At 47.6% G+C, this 19,368-nt stretch overlaps 1 protein-coding gene across 3 annotated transcripts in view; it reads left to right on the top strand.

The window, feature by feature from the left end:
- Positions 1-5,806: 5,806 nt before the first annotated feature.
- smek1 (SMEK homolog 1, suppressor of mek1 (Dictyostelium)) overlaps positions 5,807-19,368 on the top strand; it is a 134,608-nt gene continuing 121,046 nt past the window's right edge. For 2 of the 3 annotated variants that reach the window (XM_070879677.1, XM_070879676.1), the window contains exon 1: positions 5,808-6,381. In XM_070879677.1, the coding sequence (XP_070735778.1) occupies positions 6,240-6,381 (142 nt within the window). In that variant the 5' untranslated portion in view covers positions 5,808-6,239. Of the gene's footprint in view, positions 6,382-19,368 lie in introns of all 3 variants that reach the window. The other variant, XM_070879678.1, reaches the window with a different exon arrangement.

Below are 19,368 nucleotides of genomic sequence, written 5' to 3'. Positions count from 1 at the left end.
TCACTGATCCCCTCAGTATAGAGAGATATAAATGGTCATTTTCCGGCGTAGATGTGGTGGTGTGACTTTTGCAAGCATGTGCAACCAAGGTGTTGGTAAAAGCATACCGGTGATAAATCTCATAGTAGAATTTAACTGGACATCAACGGATTTGACATGCGGACTTGATAGCCATGCCGGAGAGCAGGGTCTGCTGTAGGGTACTCCAGGATGAGTACTGCCTTACGGAGGGTTTGAGCCTCTGCTCCCCATGTCGATCCGGCGAGTTTTTGGATCAAGTTGACCCTACTCTTTTTAGTTTCTTCCCAAGATTCTGGAGATGCTGTCACTATGACAGGGTTTGATCGAGCGTGACGCGAGAGGTTTTTTTGGCATGGTTTACCTCTGTGCTGCAATGGGAGACTTTCAAAGCTTGGTTTGCTTGATGGGTGTTGAGGTGGAATGTCCAGGTGACCGTCTTCTGTGGGTTTGGCCAGAGTTGCCATTGGCGGAAGTAGGCCTCCATCCTCTGTAAATCACTGGTGATGGACATACTCATGTTTTGTGTGGCCCAGGCAATGTCATCAGCGTATACGGACTTGCAGGACTCTGTTTCGGGCAGATCACTGGTGTAAACGTTGAATAACATGGGTGCCAGGACAGAACCCTGTGTGAGATTATTGTTCAGTATCCTATATCTGCACTTCTGGGTGCCAGAGTACACCAGGAAATGTCGGTTGCTAAGCATGGAGTTGAGAAGATGGATTGTTGTTGTGCAGGGTAAAATGGTGGAGAGCTTGAAAAGCAGCCCATGCTTCCAAACTGTGTCATACACCACTGACAGGTCCATGAGTGCTGCGGCAGTCTTGAGCTGGTGCTGGAAGCCTGCTTCGATGTGTGTTGTTAAAGCTACTACTTGGTCGCAGCACTTACTGCCGCTCCGGAAGCCCACTTGCTCCTTAGGGATGGTTGGCTTGATGATGGGGGCTAGTCTGTGGAGTAGTAGCCTCTCCAGCACCTTATAACAAGTTCAAAGTAAGGAGATCGGGTGGTAGCTGGATACTTCACAAGCATTCTTCCCCTGCTTCAGGAGGGCAATTATTTTAGTCTCCCTCCAAATAGGTGGAATTTTATCGCTCGCCCGTACCTCGGAGAAGAAGGTCAACCATTTCTTCGCTTTGGGTCCCAGTGCTATTAAGAATTCTGGCAAACTCCACCTGGACCAGCAGCTGTTCCAGATTTGGTTGTCGACAGGGTGAATGGATCAGACAAAGTTTTGGCGATCTTTGTGCCATCAAGTTTGTCAAAAGCTGCCACTTCACCTGGCGTCAAAATTATTTGTCTGCCGGAGCCTTTGATGTTTGTATCAAGTGGGATACAAAGGCATTCGCTCTGATTGGTCGTCCTGTGTTTGTCGGTGGGGTTGGCCCCGCCAAGTTGACAGAGCAAGGCCTATGCTTTCCTGCTGGAGCGAGTGAAGTTCGTCTTCTCCACAAGGCTCCTCCACCTTTCACGTCTTGCCAAGTTCAGCCTTGCGGTGGCTGTGACTGGCTGGGTTCTTGTTCAGCGAATACTCCTGGTATAGAGCCTCTCTTTCTTCCATCCAACAAGGAATATGTATTTTTAAAACCGCCGTGGTATATTGCATTTTGTGGCATCTTTAATGATTCCTATAAATCTGTGGAAGGCACTGGTGGTTGGTGTTAACTGACCTTTGGAAGGTTTCCCAGGTCTCCTTTTTTGAAGTTCCATCGTGGTTCAGGTGCTGATGTAATGACAGGAATTTGGATCGAAATCAACGTTGATGAATGAGACCCTGCGTTGACTGTTGGGAAAATCATCAAGAACGATTCTGGAGGCGATGGTTGGGTTTACTTTGCTGTCTTTAGAGAGGAAACATAGATCGGGATTATATTCTCTGTGCCACATTGACGAATGAAACATACCTCGATCCTTGGCGCCAAAAAGGAGGAATTTAGGGCTAGAAATTCGGTGAATTTGCACCTCCCTTTAGCACCCCCGGGGGAAGCAAATACCAAACCACCAGGGCATGGGGTTGGCAACGACTGTCGCCATATTGGGCGGGAGTTTTAGTGGCGGTGCCCGGAGATCGTGATGTCACCAGCGAGAAAATTAAAGGCGAGGTTGCCGAGTGACACATTTTTAAAAACGTACCTTCATGTTTGCGTTCCTGATTCGGTTTTTTCACCGGGTCCTGGCTGTGATCGCTCAGTCTGCTACTCTGCTTGGTTGCCGGGCTGATCGTGTGGCACCCCCCGTTCCATGGTGGTCCAGGTCAGTCCCTTTCTCTTGTGCAGAGTCGGCAACATGGGCCCTTCCCTTTAAGGGAGGGAAGGGTCCCCTGGGACGCGACAGCGCTGCACGGCCCAGTGTGCAGTGTTGCTGAGGCGTCTGCCCCCATTGGCGCTCCAGGATGGAAGTGGAGCGCGTGATTTAGTGCTTCACCTTGTTGTGGAATATTAAAAATGTAACACTTGACACAAGGACCATATATAGAGAAAAGAATTGTTTATTAAAACCTGATTAATCAAGGGAGAACTGGTTGCATCAGTACCCCTACTGAGTGCTCTAATCGCCGGTCCTGTGGGACAGGCGGCGAAGTTACATTTTATACAGTCGAAATACAGTCAAAATGATGAAACTACGCGGGGAAGTGTTCCATTGTTTGCCACTAGTCCCTGCTACTAATACTGCTGTAACTGTATGAACAATGTATCATTGGTTTTTACCGTTACATTAATTTCATTGGTACCGTAATTTCTAATGATTTCATTGGTACATTCAGTTATGGCCACTGTTGCTAGGAAAAAGCCCCCTATAGGTTATGTGTTACATTTCTGCGAACGTGTTCCCAGGCTAGCTCTCAGACTGTGTCCTTGACAGATCCATCTGGCTATACTGATTTTAAAGGGGTCTTGTTTCTGTTATCTCGTGTGACTGGAACATGGCAGCCTCAAGCTCATTATTTCTGTGAGCTGTCAACATAAATTTTGTGGGTGCTCATAGAAGTGTTATCTCCTCAGAGAATTTCTCTGACCGTGTGAACCCCGTTATTCTGTGTTTCAGCCTAATTGCTGGAATGTGGGATTCAGCTATTCTACCTTTTTCTCAGCCTTTCTTGCTTTATGTTTTAATTTTACCAAATTACTTTCCCTCTGATTAAGGTTTTCGCTCCTACAACCTCCTTCCGGGGGTGGTAACCTCAATTTCTGGGGAGGGCGAAACTTCAGACCTGCCGCTAAGTCTCGTACCTCCCGACAGTTACCGTCTCCAACAGGGTGACACTGAATTTTTCCCCCATATTCTCCCATTGTACAACTGCTTCCCTTATCTCGGGAGCCTCCTATTAACAAGAGCAGGCATTGACAACGAGTTCCAACATCGTCTCCAGTGTGCAGTGCAGCCTTCGGCCACCTGAGGAAAAAGAGTGTTTGAAGACCAGGCCCTCAAAGCTGCCACCAAGTTCATTGTCTACAAGACTGTAGTAATATCTGCTCTCCTGTATGGCTCAGAAACATGGACCATGTACATCAGACACCTCAAGTCGCTGGAGAAATACCACCAACGATGTCTCCGCAAACCAGTCCCACCCACCCCTTCCCTCAACGACTATTTGTCCCACCTGTGACAGAGACTGTGGTTCTCGTATTGGGCTGTTCAGCCACCTAAGAACTCATGTTAAGAGTGGAAGCAAGTCTTCCTCGACTCCGAGGGACTGCCTATGATGATGATGATGACAACGGCTTCTCCATTATAGCTGGCGTCTGCATAGTTCCATATTGTGTGGTGGTTATTAGAGTCTCCGAGATGGATGGATGTTGACCAGGAGGGAGCAGTGGGTCAGGCCACTAAGAGTGGTGGATTGTAGACGTTGCCGATTGTTAGCTCTCCTACACGTATAGCTGCAGTGAAAACTCTGGCAGTACAGGTATGCTCATGTTCAGTGTAGACTTCGATGCTTTATTTGACTTAGCACGCCAGGCCATATTTGGGATGGTTATTGCAAGCAATTAAGTGAAAATCTGTGAGATGTCATCTTATTTCGAACTATTGGATTCGTTTAATGTGTTTTTCTTCATTCGATGTGTTTTTCTTCGTAGTACAAAGACCCGAAACTTCTCTCGTGAATATGAAGTCTCCAGAGATGTAGATCCAGGCCAACCTGAATAACCTACCATCAATCCATCTCAAATCGAGAAGGCCATTTCGAACCATCGCCGAAGCCCTTCAGCGATCTCCCCTCAGCCTTGATGACCGATGGCGAAATGCTTGGAAGAACTGCGACATACGTAATGGATTCTTTATAGAGGACCCCACAGTCCAAACTAAAGCATCAAACCTTCCTTGCAAACAATGGACAACCATCAACTGCCTCAGAACCGGTCACAGTCGATATTGTCACCTTCTCCATAGATGGAAGATGGTCCTTTCAGTTCGGGGTCACCGCGCAGGTCGGGACTATCAGAGGTAGGTCGGGGCCTTCAAAGGCGAGCAGCATGGAGCAACCACTCCAGGGAGCAGCTCTGGTCCAAAGAAAACAACCCCAGTCTATCCAATCTTGCTTCATAGCTAAAGTTCTCCAGTCCAGGCAACATCCTCGTAAATCTCCTCTGCACCCTTTCCAGTGCAGTCGCATCTTTCCTGTAATGTGGTGACCAGAACTGCACGCAGTACTCCAGCTGTGGCCTAACCAGTGTTTTATACAGTTCAAGCATAACTCCCTTGCTCTCTATGGTCCCTCACTGACCTTCTCTCGATGATCCCTCACTCACTGACCTTCTCTCAATGGTCACTCACTGACCTTCTCTATGGTCTCTCACTGACCTTCTCTTGTTGGTCTCTCACTCGCTGACCTTCCCTTCTCCCCTCTCACTGACCTTCTCTCGCTGGACAATCACTGACCTTCTCTCGATGGTCACTCACTCTCTGACCTTCTCTCGATGGTCACTCACTGACCTTGATGGTCACTTACTGACCTTCTCTCGCTGGTCAATCACTGACCACTCGCTGGTCACTCATTGACCTCTTAATGGTTACTCACTCACTGACCTCTCGATAGTCACTCACTGACTTTTCTCAATGGTCTCTCTTTGACCTTTCCTCGCTAGTCTCTCTCTGACCTGCTCTCAATGGTCTCTCACTCACTGACCTCTCATTGGTCTCTCACTCACTGACCTTCGCTCAATGGTCTCTCTCTGACCTTCTCTCACTGACCTCGTGATGGTCAATCAGTGACCTGTCCTCGGTGGTCTCTCACTCACTGACCTTCTATCGCTGGTCTCTCACTCGCTGACCCCTCGGTCTCACACTCACTGACCTCCCCTCCATGGTCATTCACTGACCTCCCCGTGCTGGTCACTCACTGACCCCTCCATGGTCACTCACTGACCCCTCCATGGTCACTCACTGACCTGACCTCTCGATGGTCACTCACTCACTGGCCTTTTCTCGATGGTCACTCTCAGACCTCCCCTCCATGGTCACTCTCTGACCTTCTCTCGATGGTCACTCACTCACTGGCCTTCTCTCGATGGTCTCTCACTGACCACCTCTCGATGGTCTCTCACTGACCACCTCTCCACGGTCTCTCACTGATCCACCCACCCACCCTCCTCTCGCTGGTCCCTCACTCGCGCGACCTTCTCCCCATGGCGCCCGGCTGCCCCGCGTGCTCGGACGGTTTTGGGCGGGAGGGCGGCTTGGCTCGGCCCGTGCTGCGTGGCGCGGCGCCGGGAGACCCCGTGCTGCCGGCCGGGTAAGGGTTGGCAAGATGGCGGCCGCTGGCTGAGCGCGGGCCGAGGGGGGGGGTGGGAGGCGAGGCGAGCAGAGGAGGGAGCGCGGCTCGGAGACATTCACCTCACATAACGGAGCCGGGCCTGGGGGGGAGGAGGAAGGGCGAGAGAGAGAGAGAGAGAGAGAGAGAGATACAACACAACCCGACCCGACCCGCAGCGGCCATGGAGATTTAACAATAATCGGCTCGGGGTGTGAGGAAGCGTTGTTGACGGGACGGCGGGGGAGGAAGGAGAGCTTTGTCGGCCGCCCCCCTTGTTTACGGGGGCCCGCGGCTTGGGCCTAGGCCTTGTGAGGATGAGCGCCGTGTGAGGTCCTCCTCCTCCTCCCCCCCGGGCTGCGATTTATTTTATTTTGATTTGTTTTCCAAGCAAGGGGGGGGAGCTCGGCAGCGGCTCCCATTCCCTCCCTCCCCGCTCTCTCCCTCCCGAGCCGCCGCTGCCGCCATGGCGGACACCCGGAGGCGGGTGAAGGTTTACACCCTCAACGAGGACCGACAGTGGGACGATCGCGGCACCGGCCACGTCTCGTCCAGCTATGTGGAGCGCCTGAAGGGGATGTCCCTGCTCGTCCGGGCCGAGTCAGACGGTAAGCGAGCACCGGGCAGCAGCTAACCTGGCAGTGGGGAGGGAAACACACTGTTACAGGCCTCAGTCACACAGCAAGGGGGCTGTGCAGTGTTAACTATGTATTTATAAATAGATCAGAGTGAATAGGGTATTGTATTTTATGTATGTATATAAATCTCTCTGTTTAATTAGATCTTTATTACGCTCCAGTTCTTTCCTGAAACCTTCCTCTTGCAAACTGCAAAGAAGTTTTGTCTTTTTTGAGTTTATATTTATTCCTCAGTGGCTCGCACACTCTGTCGCCTCAGAGTCTGAAGCTTGTGGCTCCAAGTCCCACTCCAAAGATTTGAGCACAAAACAATTGAGGCTGACACTTCCACCCCAAGTGCGGTGCTGAGGGAACGCCGCGCCGAGCTGTCGGAGACACCTGCCTTTCGGATGAGACGTTAAACCGAGGTGGACGCACTAGTCATCATCATAGGCAGCCCCTCGAAATCGAGGAAGACTTGCTTCCACTCTAACAGTGAGTTCTCAGGTTGACTGTACAGTCCAATGCGGGAACGACAGTCCCTGTCACAGATGGGATAGACAGTGGTTGAAGGAAAGGGTGGGAGGGGAGTCTGGTTTGCCGCACGCTCCTTGTGCTGTCTGCACGTGTTTTCTCCATGCTCTCAGCGATGAGACTCGAGGTACTCAATGCCCTCCCGGATGCTCTTCCTCCACTTAGGGCGGTCTTGGGCCAGGGATTCCCAGGTGCCAGTGGGGATGTTGCACTTTATCAAGGAGGCTTTGAGGGTGCACTGGAAACATTTCCTCTACCCACCTGGGGCTCACTTGCTGTGTAGGAGTTTCAAGTAGAGCCCTTGCTTTGGGAGTCTTGTGTCGGGCAGGCAGACAATGTGGCCTGCCCAATGGAGCTGGTCGAGTGTGGTCAGTGTTTCGCTGCTGGGGATCAAGAACACTGATGTTGGTGCGTCTATCCTCCCAGTGGATTTGCAGGATCTTGCTGAGGCAGCACTGGTGGTACTTCTCCAACACTTTGAGGTACGTACTGTATAAGTTCCACGTGTCTGAGCCATATAGGAGGGCAGGTATCACTACTGCCGTAAGCTATAAGCTTGGTGCCAGATTTGAGGTCCTGGTCTTCAAACACTCCTCGCTTCCTCAGGCGAAGGCTGCGCTGATGTACTGGAGGCGGTGTTGGACCTAGTCATCGATGTCTGCCCTTGCTGATAGTAGGCTCCCGAGGTATGGAAAATGGTCCATGTTGTCCAAGGCTGCATCGTGGATTTTGATGACTGGGGGGCAATGCTGTGTGGCGGGATCAGGTTGGTGGAGGACCTTTGTCTTACGGATGTTTAGTGTAAGGCCCATGTTTTCATACGCCTCGGTGAAGATATTGACGATGGTTTGGAGTTCGGCCTCTGAATGTGCTCAGACGCAAGCGTTGTCCGCGGACTGTAGTTCGATGACAGCGGATGGGACAACCTTGGATCTAGCCTGGAGGCGATGAAGGTTGAACAGGTTCCCATTGGTTCTATAGTTTTACTTCCACTCCAGCGGGGAGCTTGTTGAGAGTGAGATGGAGCATTGCAGCAAGGAAGACCGAGAAGAGCGTTGGCGCGATGAAGCAGCCCTGCTTGACCCCGGTCCGGACGTGAATTGGATCTGTGGTGGATCCGTTGGTCAGGATCACTACTTGTATGTTGTAACAGATCCATCCCGTGGACACTATTTCGAAGAAGAGCGAGGGAGTTCTCCCCCGGTATCCTGGTGCCGATATTTATCCCTTATTCAGCATCATTAAAATCAAATGACCTGTTCATTGTCAAACTGCTGTTTGTGGGAGTTTGCTGTGTGCAAATTGCAGCGTTTCATACGTTACAACAGTGATACCACTTCAAAATTACTTCCTTTGGGACATCCGGTAGTCGTGAAAGGAGCTATATAAATGCAAGTCTTTCTTTATCTCTGAGGGTTTTTTTTTCCACCTCCCATGTGTATTGGTCAGCATGTATCATGGATGCAGTTTTGATGTAAAACAAATAGTGTGGCTGTATTTGGCTTGATTGAATCTATCTGTGTTCTGTGATGTTGATGATCAGATTCTGGTGCGGCATGATTTGTGGTGTTACCTGCGGGAATAACTGAATACTGTAAAGAAAAAATGGATTTAGTTGATGCCATTTGAGGACCAGTTCTCCTTCACTCAACATTGGGAGATTTATTGTTAAACAAGACTTGTCCCAACATACATTGAAAGTTGTGTTCAGTGGGCAATCAGTGCTTGAACAGAATGATAGCTTAAAGTTTTACAGCACTGGCCTTTTGACCTATTATTTCTGTGTTGGCTGTGTGAAAATGCTGTCCACTTAGTCTCTCTTCCCTGCCCTTACTCTTAAATTTTCCTTTTTCCAATATTTATTAAATTTTTCTTGAAAAGCTATTACTTTTGGGCATATCATGTCCCCTCAACCGTCTCTCTTTTTAAAATTAAAATTCTCCGAACCCCTCTCTTTGCTCTTTAGGTAGAGTGAGGACTCGCGCATTTGCGGTTTTGAGCCAAGTAGAAAAATCCACATCCGCTAAAATTGGTGGTCTCGGGTGAGTTGCGGGTCAGGAGTTCCTCTGTACGTTGACCAGGACACCCCGAACGAATGCCAGGATAATGTACCCTTTACTGTCGCTGCAAAGCATCTTCATCTCCAATCACTTCTGTAATTCCTCATGATAGTTGAATTCCAAAACTGCGGGCAGTTTTTTCCCTGATCCCTTAGCAAAGAGATGCCAAGTCAGCATGATTCTCAGTTCCATGTTTAATTCCTTATCGTGCTTTGTGAGCTATTCTTCGCTGAGGTAATATAATCAGCCCCAATACCCCTTGGCCAGGGAGGGGGCAATAATAAGCACCACGTCAGCCTGTCAACGCCAGATTTATTTAGTTGTTAGTTTTGAAAATAATATCTCTCATTGCCCACATTGAGCTGGTTGCTTTACCCTGACTGAGTAATCTACTGATATTAATGCTTTGTTTACATAATGGAAACATGAGATAACTGACCTTCCTCATGTCACTGCCCAAGTTATGGTGACCATTGTCAACTTATGGGGAATTTGGGTGGAATTTGACAAGGTGGATGCAGAGAGGATGTTTCTACTGATGGGGGAGACTAGAACTAGAGGGCATAATCTTAGAATAAGGGGCCACCCATTTAAAACTGAGATGAGGAGAAATTTCTTCTCAGGGTTATAAATCTGTGGAATTCGCTGCCTCAGAACTGTGGAAGCTGGGACATTGAATAAATTTAAGACAGAGATAGACAGTTTCTTAAACGATAAGGGATTAAGGGGAGCGGGCAGGGAAGTGGAGATGAGTCCATGATCAGATCAGCCATGATCTTATTGAATGGCGGAGCAGCCAGCTCAAAGTGGACAATGAGAGATATTATCTTCAAAACTATCAACTAAATAAATGTGGCGTTGATGGGCTGACGTGGTGCTTATGGCCTCCTCCTGTTCCTATTTCTTATGTTCTTATGTAAACTAGTGACCTGACATGATCATCATGTCCTGAAAGTTGCAGCTAATGACTGACTTGCAAAGCTGCAAAAGTGATCGCGTGTACATTGATGTGAAAGTGGTATAAGAATTAGGAGCAGGATTAGACCATTTGGCCCCTCGAGTCATTCAGTAAGATCATGGCTGATGATCTACCTTAACTCCACTTTCCTGCACTATCCCCACATCCCTTGATTCCCTTAATATTCACAAATCTGTAGATCTGTGTCTTGAATATACTCAGCAACTGAGCATCCACAGCCCTCTGGGGTAGAGAATTCCAAAGATTCACCAACATCTGAGTGAAGAAATTTCTCCTCGTCTCAGTCCTAAATGGCTGATCCCTTATTCTGAGATTGTGAATACTGGTTCTAGCCAGGGGAAACATCCTCCCTACATCTACCCTGTCAAGCCCTGTGAGAATATTGTATGTTTCAATGAGATCACCTCTTCTAAACTCTAGAGAATATAGGCTTCTTCTAAACTCCAGAGTGTATAGTCTACTGAATCTCTCCTCATAGGATAATTATCCCAGGTATCAGTCTGGTGAACCTTTGTTGCACTACCTGAATGGCAAGTATATCCTTCCTTTGGTAAGGAGATCAAAACTATACACAATACTTCTAGGTATGGTCTCACCAGGACTCTATTTAATTGCAATAAGACATCTTTACTCTTAATCTTTACTCTTGTACTCAAATCCTCTTGTAATAAAGGCCAGCATACCATTTGCATACCAGCTCAGTCAGGTTGAAACAGCCAGTTCAAAGTGGGCAATGAGAGATATCTTCAAAACTATCAACTAAATAAAATCTGGCGTTAACAGGCTGACGTGGTGCTTATTATTCACTCCCAAGCATGCTGATGCCAAATGCTTCAAGTTCACATTAGCAGCAGTATACCTCTAGGCAAGTACAAACCTACATTTTGAAAATGAATACACAGTCCATATAGACCACCTGCGTACTTTCTAAACTCCATTTTCAAATAACATTACCAAGACAGATTGTCTAGTCATTTCTCATTGCAAGACATTGTTGTGTGCAATTTGGCTGTTGTGTTTGCCTCCATAGCACTGGCTACATTTAATTAATTGACAGCAAAGCGCCTTGAGGGTGCTGGGATGTGAAAGCCTTTAAGTTCCTCCAATCAATCCTTTGACTGTTTTGAGAAAGTGGGTGCCTCTGCCTGTTTTCTCCCAGCAGTAAAAATGAGCCACACGGGAAGTGAAACTTGTGCATGATTTTCCACACAAACAACCCTCTTTATTTCTAAATTAATTCTGATGCACAGGTATAACTTTGATCACAATCTGCAGATTCTGGAACCGGTATCTGAAATAACTGCAGATGTGGTACTCCAGAGGGCTGCATCATCGAATCTATTTTCTTGTATCGGACCTGCATTCAACAGGTTTCCTCACTTCAGTGGTGTTAGGATTCTAATAAACTGTAATGCAGGACATGGGAAATGTTCACGCACTTCCACCTGAACTGCGAGAAACATCCAGTATTACAACTGCAGGTTTTCTGTTTTACCAGACTTGTCTGGAGCGAGCCTTTTGAGCATATAATTCTACAGTGAAGTACTGGTTGGAGGTTTTCCAATGGGGCGAGCAATTTGGAATGATTAATTAGGAGCATCGCACAAGAAGCTTATTGCACAGCATTTATCTGTATTAGCTTTCCCTCTCTGTCCCATCCCTCACCCCCTCCTGATTGCTTCGTGGATTTTTTTAAAAACCGAGTCAGTGACAGCACCGCACTTGTGTTAATGATTTCCCACTGAAGGGATGGTACAAATATACAATGGGGTAAAAAGATTTACCTGCAGGTTCCTAACTTTCCCTTGAAAAGTGATTGGAAGTGAGGGCTTATTCCGACAGAGCAGGGCTTTTTGTAACAGCCTTCACCTCTCGGATCATCGGTAACTCAGCCAGCAGGTTCTATTCTTGTTTATCAAGAGAAATGCAAGCATTGAGTTTAATCAGGTACCACTTAACCGTCTCCAGTACTACACCAAAGTACCACATTGAGTGATGCTCCAGTAGTTTGTAACTTATCTCAAAGCTTCAGTGGTTTGTTGTCTCAACCGCGAGATCTGTTACTGCCAAAGAAAATAATACATTCTGTACAGAAATTTAGTTCTGACTGGTTTAATAAACTGTTATATTAGGATTTATTTTACTGACACAGGAATACTTTAGGTTTCATAGAAACCTGCATCCCTTTGAACCATCTGGGAGTTCAGTAATCTTTCTTTAATGTTTACCATTTAATTAAAAAAAAATCTTAATGTAGGCAGCGCAGTATGAGGAATGGCTGAGTGAAGTTCTCGTGCTAATTAACAAGCACTAACTCTGTACAGTATTTACAATTTTTTTAAAGAAGGCACAATTGATGAATTTTATGTATGTAGCTGTAAGATTCGTTTTTGGCAATTCTGTCTCCTTCCGCCTGTATACTTTTAAATTTAATCGTTGTAGCCCGAAAATGTGGTGGGATTAAAAGCAGTCTGCTATGCATGTAATTGTAGCAGCACCCAGTCTGCCCAGAGTTATCTGATCTCTGCTGAGGCAGCAGTCAGGACTACCCTCAGGACCTCTGGGGTAGAGAGGAAAATATCAGCTCGTGCTCTCGCTACTAATTGCTATCCAGGAACCCAGCACAAGTAAATGTGCTTGTGGAAAGTATCAAGTTTGGCTGTGAACATTTTCTGTGGTTGACTAAACTGCTCTCACTCAATGCCGGGGCTTGTATATAAAGAAGGTGCAGTTCGTCATGAGGATTAATGCTTGAAGGGCAAAAGTATTCATTATTTTTAGCAGTGAGCTAAAGAAGGATTACGAAGTCAAAGTTTCCTATTTGGATGAGCGAGGACAGTTAAGTTGTGAAATTAAAAGGATGTTTTTTTTAAAATGTACTTGTTCACGGGCAGTGGGCGTCTCTATCGAGGCAGGCATTTATTGCCCATCCCTAATTGCCCCTCGAAGGTGGTGGTGAGCCGCTGCAGTCCGTGTGGTGAAGGTATCTCCCACAGTGCTGACTTTGTTGTAGTGGTTTGGTACAACTGCGCGTCTCGCTGGGCCATGTCAGAGGGCAGTTAAGAGTCAACCACATTGCTGTGGGTCTGGAGTCACATATGGGCCCAGACCGGGTAAGGACGACAGATTTCCTTCCCTAAAGGCCATTAGTGAAGCAGATGGGTTTTTCGGACAATCCGGAGATTTCATGTTCCCATTACTGATACTAGCTGTTTATTCCAGTTTTATTTAATTAACTGAATTCTTCCAGCTGCCATGGTGGGATTTGAACTCACGTCTCCGGATCATTACTCCAGGCCTCCGGATTACTTGTCCAGTAACAAAACCACTATGCTACCATACATGGTGAGCATCATCTAGTCATGAGAGCTGCATTGCTAAAACCTAAAAATTGAATTTGCCTTAAAGATCTGGTCAGTTTGGTGTATTAATGCCTTGTTACCTCTAGACTTGACTATTCCAATGCAGTCCTGGCCGGCCTCCCATGTTTTACTCGATGTAAACTTGATGTCATCCGAAACTTGGTTGCCTGTGTCCCAACTCGCAGCAAGTCCTACAATGTTAAGCAACGCTTCGGTTTTAAAATTTTCGTCCTTATTTTCAAATCTCTTCGTGGCCTCGCCCCTCCATATCTCTGTAATCTCCTCCAACCCCACAACCGCCCAAGATGTCTGCGTTCCTCTAATTCTGGCCTCTTGAACATCCCCGATTTTCATCGACCACCATTGGTGGCTGTGTCTTCAGTTGCTGAGGCCGAAAGCACTGGACTTCTCTCCCTAAACCTCTCCACCTCTCTATCCTCCTTTGCCACACTCCGTAAAACCTCTTTGACATCTGCCCTAATATCTCCTTATGTGGCCCGGTGTCAAATGTTGTTTTATCACACTCCTGTGAAATGCTACGGGATGTTTTACAATGTTAGAGGTGCTATATAAATGCAAGTTGTTGATGATATTTGCCTTTGAATGAGCTAGCTCACACAACTGCTCTGAGCTTGTTAATAGAATCATTGGGCCCAAGTTTCCACATGCGCCTAGAACGGCGCCGTCCCGACCTGGACACCACCAAGTGCGCCTAAAAAAATCCTCGGTATTCTCCACCTACTTGCTGGCCCTCGGCGCAGCCAGCACGAGCTGTGGGGGGGCGGAGCCAGGTCCCTGCGCTGAAAACAGTGCCGGGACCTCTGCACATGCGCGCTACAGTGGGCACACAAGTAGCTCCAGGCGCCGAACTGTGTGGGAGGGGCCCGAAGCACGCAGCCCCTAGCCCTGGCTGAATGGCCTCACTGGGGCTGCATGAATAAGGCTCCTCCCACGGCCAGCTCCTGCTCTTCCCCCCCCCCCCCCCTCCCCCGACCAGACCCGAAACTCGCTCCGGACCAGACCCGACACCCGCTCCCACCCCCCACCCCCCCGCCTCCAGACCCGACACCCGCTCCCCGCCGCCTCCGGACCAGACCCGACACCCGCGCCCCCCCGACTGACCCGACCCGAGCTCCTGTTCCCGCTCCCCGACTCGACCGCGCTCCTGTTCCCGCTCCCCCCCCGCCCCCCGGACTGGACCCGACCCAACCCTACCCGCGCTCCTGTTCCCGCTCCCCGACTGGACCCGACCCGACCTGCGCTCCCGCCCCCCGACCCGACTCCCGCTCCCGGACTGGATCCGACCTGACCCCTCTCCCTCTCCCTTTCCTCCCTCTCCCTTTCCTCCCTCTCCCTTTCCTCCCTCTCCCTTTCCTCCCTCTCCCTTTCCTCCCTCTCCCTTTCCTCCCTCTCCCTTTCCTCCCTCTCCCTTTCCTCCCTCTCCCTTTCCTCCCTCTCCCTTTCCTCCCTCTCCCTTTCCTCCCTCTCCCTTTCCTCCCTCTCCCTTTCCTCCCTCTCCCTTTCCTCCCTCTCCCTTTCCTCCCTCTCCCTTTCCTCCCTCTCCCTTTCCTCCCTCTCCCTTTCCTCCCTCTCCCTTTCCTCCCTCTCCCTTTCCTCCCTCTCCCTTTCCTCCCTCTCCCTTTCCTCCCTCTCCCTTTCCTCCCTCTCCCTTTCCTCCCTCTCCCTTTCCTCCCTCTCCCTTTCCTCCCTCTCCCTTTCCTCCCTCTCCCTTTCCTCCCTCTCCCTTTCCTCCCTCTCCCTTTCCTCCCTCTCCCTTTCCTCCCTCTCCCTTTCCTCCCTCTCCCTTTCCTCCCTCTCCCTTTCCTCCCTCTCCCTTTCCTCCCTCTCCCTTTCCTCCCTCTCCCTTTCCTCCCTCTCCCTTTCCTCCCTCTCCCTTTCCTCCCTCTCCCTTTCCTCCCTCTCCCTTTCCTCCCTCTCCCTTTCCTCCCTCTCCCTTTCCTCCCTCTCCCTTTCCTCCCTCTCCCTTTCCTCCCTCTCCCTTTCCTCCCTCTCCCTTTCCTCCCTCTCCCTTTCCTCCCTCTCCCTTTCCTCCCTCTCCCTTTCCTCCCTCTCCCTTTCCTCCCTCTCCCTTTCCTCCCTCTCCCTTTCCTCCCTCTCCCTTTCCTCCCTCTCCCTTTCCTCCCTCTCCCTTTCCTCCCTCTCCCTTTCCTCCCTCTCCCTTTCCTCCCTCTCCCTTTCCTCCCTCTCCCTTTCCTCCCTCTCCCTTTCCTCCCTCTCCCTTTCCTCCCTCTCCCTTTCCTCCCTCTCCCTTTCCTCCCTCTCCCTTTCCTCCCTCTCCCTTTCCTCCCTCTCCCTTTCCTCCCTCTCCCTTTCCTCCCTCTCCCTTTCCTCCCTCTCCCTTTCCTCCCTCTCCCTTTCCTCCCTCTCCCTTTCCTCCCTCTCCCTTTCCTCCCTCTCCCTTTCCTCCCTCTCCCTTTCCTCCCTCTCCCTTTCCTCCCTCTCCCTCTCCCTACCGAACCGAACCTCCCCGACCCAACCCAACACCACCTACCTGTAAATCTGGTGCTGGGGACGGGCCCTGCCCGTTCAGCCTTCGGTCCTGAAAGGCCGCCTGAAGCACTTTCACACAGGTAGGACGATGGTTTATTTAATCTTTTCTTTGCTTACAAATAAATCCAACCTGAATAAATATTTATATGATATTTGTATAAATATAAATAAGGATTTATTATAGAATTTAATGACTTCCCTTCCCCCTCCCCCCACCCCCCCATCTCGTTCTGGACTCCTAATTTGTAACTGCGCCTGATTTTTTTAATGTGTAGAACAGGTTTTTTCAGTTCTACAAAAATCTTCACTTGCTCCATTCTACTTTAGTTTGGAGTACGTTTTCACTGTGGAAACTTTCAAATCAGGCGTCAGTGGCCAGACACGCCCCCTTTTGAAGAAAAAATTCTGTTCCAAAGTAGAACTGTTCTACCTGACTAGAACTGCAGAAGAAAAAATGTGGAGAATTGCGATTTCTAAGATAGTCCGTTCTCCACCAGTTGCTCCTAAAAATCATGTGGAAACTTGGGCCCATTAAGTGGAAAGATTACAATTTTTTCAAAAGATTGCTCAATATTTTTCCGTAGCAGCTGCAAAGGCCTTTCTTTGAAGTAATGGAGCAAAAAATGAAGGTTCGCCCTTTGCTACTATTGGGAATAAAGGAACCAATATGAATTGCTATTGTAAACTGCACTGGCGTGCACTATTGTAAGGTTTTGAATTGGGCGGGAGATTTTTTCTTCTAAGTTGTTGAAAAATTCAGAAAGCATAACAGAATTTTTGGTTTCCAAATTCACAACCAGAAAAAAAGACCTTGTGGAATCTCCCATGTTGTTTGCTTGATAGTGCTTCTTTAATCCTGCGCTTTAATAACGTAGCTTTCACGTCTGAAACCAGTGTTGCAGTAAATTGTTACCTGTTGCACGTGGAATTCTCTGGGATTTAAAAAAATTCTCAGCATTTTCAATAATGTTCTCAGCGCCACATTTATTGGCCGTTGGGAGTTGGGCAATAAATTGCCCTGAGAAGTTGATGGGTCACCATAAACTACTGGAGTACCCGCGGGGACGCTGTTGGATTTGGGTAGAGAGTGCCAGGATATTGATCCAGTGACCATGAAAGAACATAACATAAGAATTTGGAACAGGAGTAGGCCATTCAGCCACTCGAGCCAGCTCTGCCATTCAATAAGATAATAGCTGATCTTCTACCTCAACTCCACTTTCCTACTCTATCCCCATATTCCTTGATACATTTAATATTCAAAAATCTATTGATCTCTGTCTTGAATATACTCCACGACTGAGCATCCACAGCCCTCTGAGGTAGAGAATTCCAATGATTCACAACTCTGAGTGAAGAAATTTCTCCTTCTCTCATTCTTAAATGGCCGACCCCTTATTCTGAAACTGTGACCCCCTGGTTCTAGACTCTCCAGCCTAGGGAAACATCCTCCCTGCATCCACCCTGTCAAGCCCTGTAAGAATTTTGTACGTTTCAATGAGATCACCTCTCATTCTTCTAAACTCTAGAGAATATAGGCATGGTCTACTCACTCTCATTGGGTAAGGAGACCAAATCTGTACTCCAGGTGTGGTCTCACCAGGGCCCTATATAATTGCAGTATACATGTGATAGAAAGTGATGTCCCAAGTGAGGATGGTGTGTCTTTTCTGATGGGCCAATAAGTTGACACCAGGATGGTGTGTGACCTTGGAGGTGATGGTGTGTGTTCACATGATGTTGCTGCTCTGGTAGATGGTACGTATTGCAGTCACCGTACACTTGAGATAGAGGGAGTAGGTGTTCAGTCTAGAGGTGGTTGGGGAGGGGAGGGACAACCAAGCAAACTGTTCTATCCTGGATGGTACGTTACTTGTCGCTGCATACACCCCGGGAAAGTTTCAAGTATTCAATCATTTTCCTGATTTGGTTAGATAACTCGCATGATTCCAACAGTCAAGCAAGCCTTAAGTCACTGTTCAGTTTTATCATGTGGTCAAGGAAAGAATGAAACTATTTCTCGGTGAACTCCATTTGAATCTCATTTACTCGTCGCACACAATGACTTTCACGTGAGTGGTGTCAAATGTACTGTGAAATGCTTTGTGGGTTTGTCTCACTGAGCAATGGTGCAACTGTAAAACCAGGGTTTCGCTGAAGCTCAATGCCTAATGTTTCATTTGCTTGACACACACGCAGTGGTGATCCTTTATTCACTGCAGTGATTCTTTTCATTCTGCCAAAGCAGCTCCAGCAGAAAGCACTGTATTTTGCAGCTGTTCCTCGGTACATGGAAGCCGTTGTCAAATAACTAGAAGAATCGAGAAAAATTTGAATGCCACCACTATAATTACATTTTCAATCGCATTGACGAAGAAGCTGAAAAACCCTACTAGAATCCAAAGGTGGCCTGTGAATCTGAAGATCCTCGGTGTATCTTTTAACCAGTACAGTGTCCTGCCTTTCAAGGGAAAAGACGTTTTAACGATAAGCTTGTGTCTCTTAACTGTAGTTCAATCTTCAGTTGTCTGTTTACACCCATGAACTATGTTATGGTGTCACAGCTTTGGACAATTTTCAAAATCAGTTTTACATAAACCTGGTTATTGACCATCATTTATATATTTTTTTTAAAGTTCAGGCTATATCTGTTTGGCATTTGGATTAAAGCCTAGCACAAAATGATGCAAATCTCCAATCTAGTCTTGTATGATACATATCCTAGCCTGTCAAAGCTGGCCAAAATTCTCCTCATCATTCCTGTTGGGACAGTTGAAGTTGAAGTTGAAGAACGTTTCAGCAAATGGCGTGAGTTCTTGCTTGATTGATGTCAGGGTCAATTTACCAGCAGTGTATTAGTTGAAGGCCCTTTCTTTCTGACTAATACTATTTTGGGAAAAAACTTTGAATGTTTGAAGGAAATTGTGGAAGAAAGAATAGCCAAAGAGAATTGCCATTTTACTGAATTTGGAACTTGCATTCAGATTAAAAATTAGGACATTGCGTGAGTCTACTTGTATTTTAGCATATAATTTTTCAATTTGAAGTGTTTGTGAAATTTGTTTCTGGGGAATAATTTCACTTGCACAACTGCCGAGCGCTGCCGAGGACAGTAATGGATAGCCCAATAAAGAGACAGTTCCATAGTTGGAACAGATTCAGAGCCCAGAGAAGAATAGCCTCTATAACTCGCTATACCATCTGGTTCACTGTCGAATGCCACATAAAAGACCAGTGAAACAACTAAACAGAGTTGTCATAAAAATCCCCGACACAATGTATATTGCACACCTGCCACTGTGTTCTTGTACTTCAGGTGATGGGGAGTTGGTGTAAAATACCTTTGTGTCTTGTTCCCTTTCTAAAACTGATATTTGAATCTATAACATAATCTGCTCTCTTCATGTCATTAATGAAATGCAAGTAACTCCTATTTCAAACTTTATCTGAAGTCTTCAGTGAGGACACACCATATAGAAGAATAGATATATCCTGTCCACAAAAAGCAGGACAAATACAATCTGGCTACTAC

Source organism: Pristiophorus japonicus, chromosome 4 (genome assembly GCF_044704955.1).
Source record: "Pristiophorus japonicus isolate sPriJap1 chromosome 4, sPriJap1.hap1, whole genome shotgun sequence".
NCBI lineage: Eukaryota > Metazoa > Chordata > Chondrichthyes > Pristiophoridae > Pristiophorus > Pristiophorus japonicus.
The sequence above is the reverse complement of the archived record's forward strand: the minus strand, read 5'-3'. Positions and strand labels throughout refer to the sequence as shown.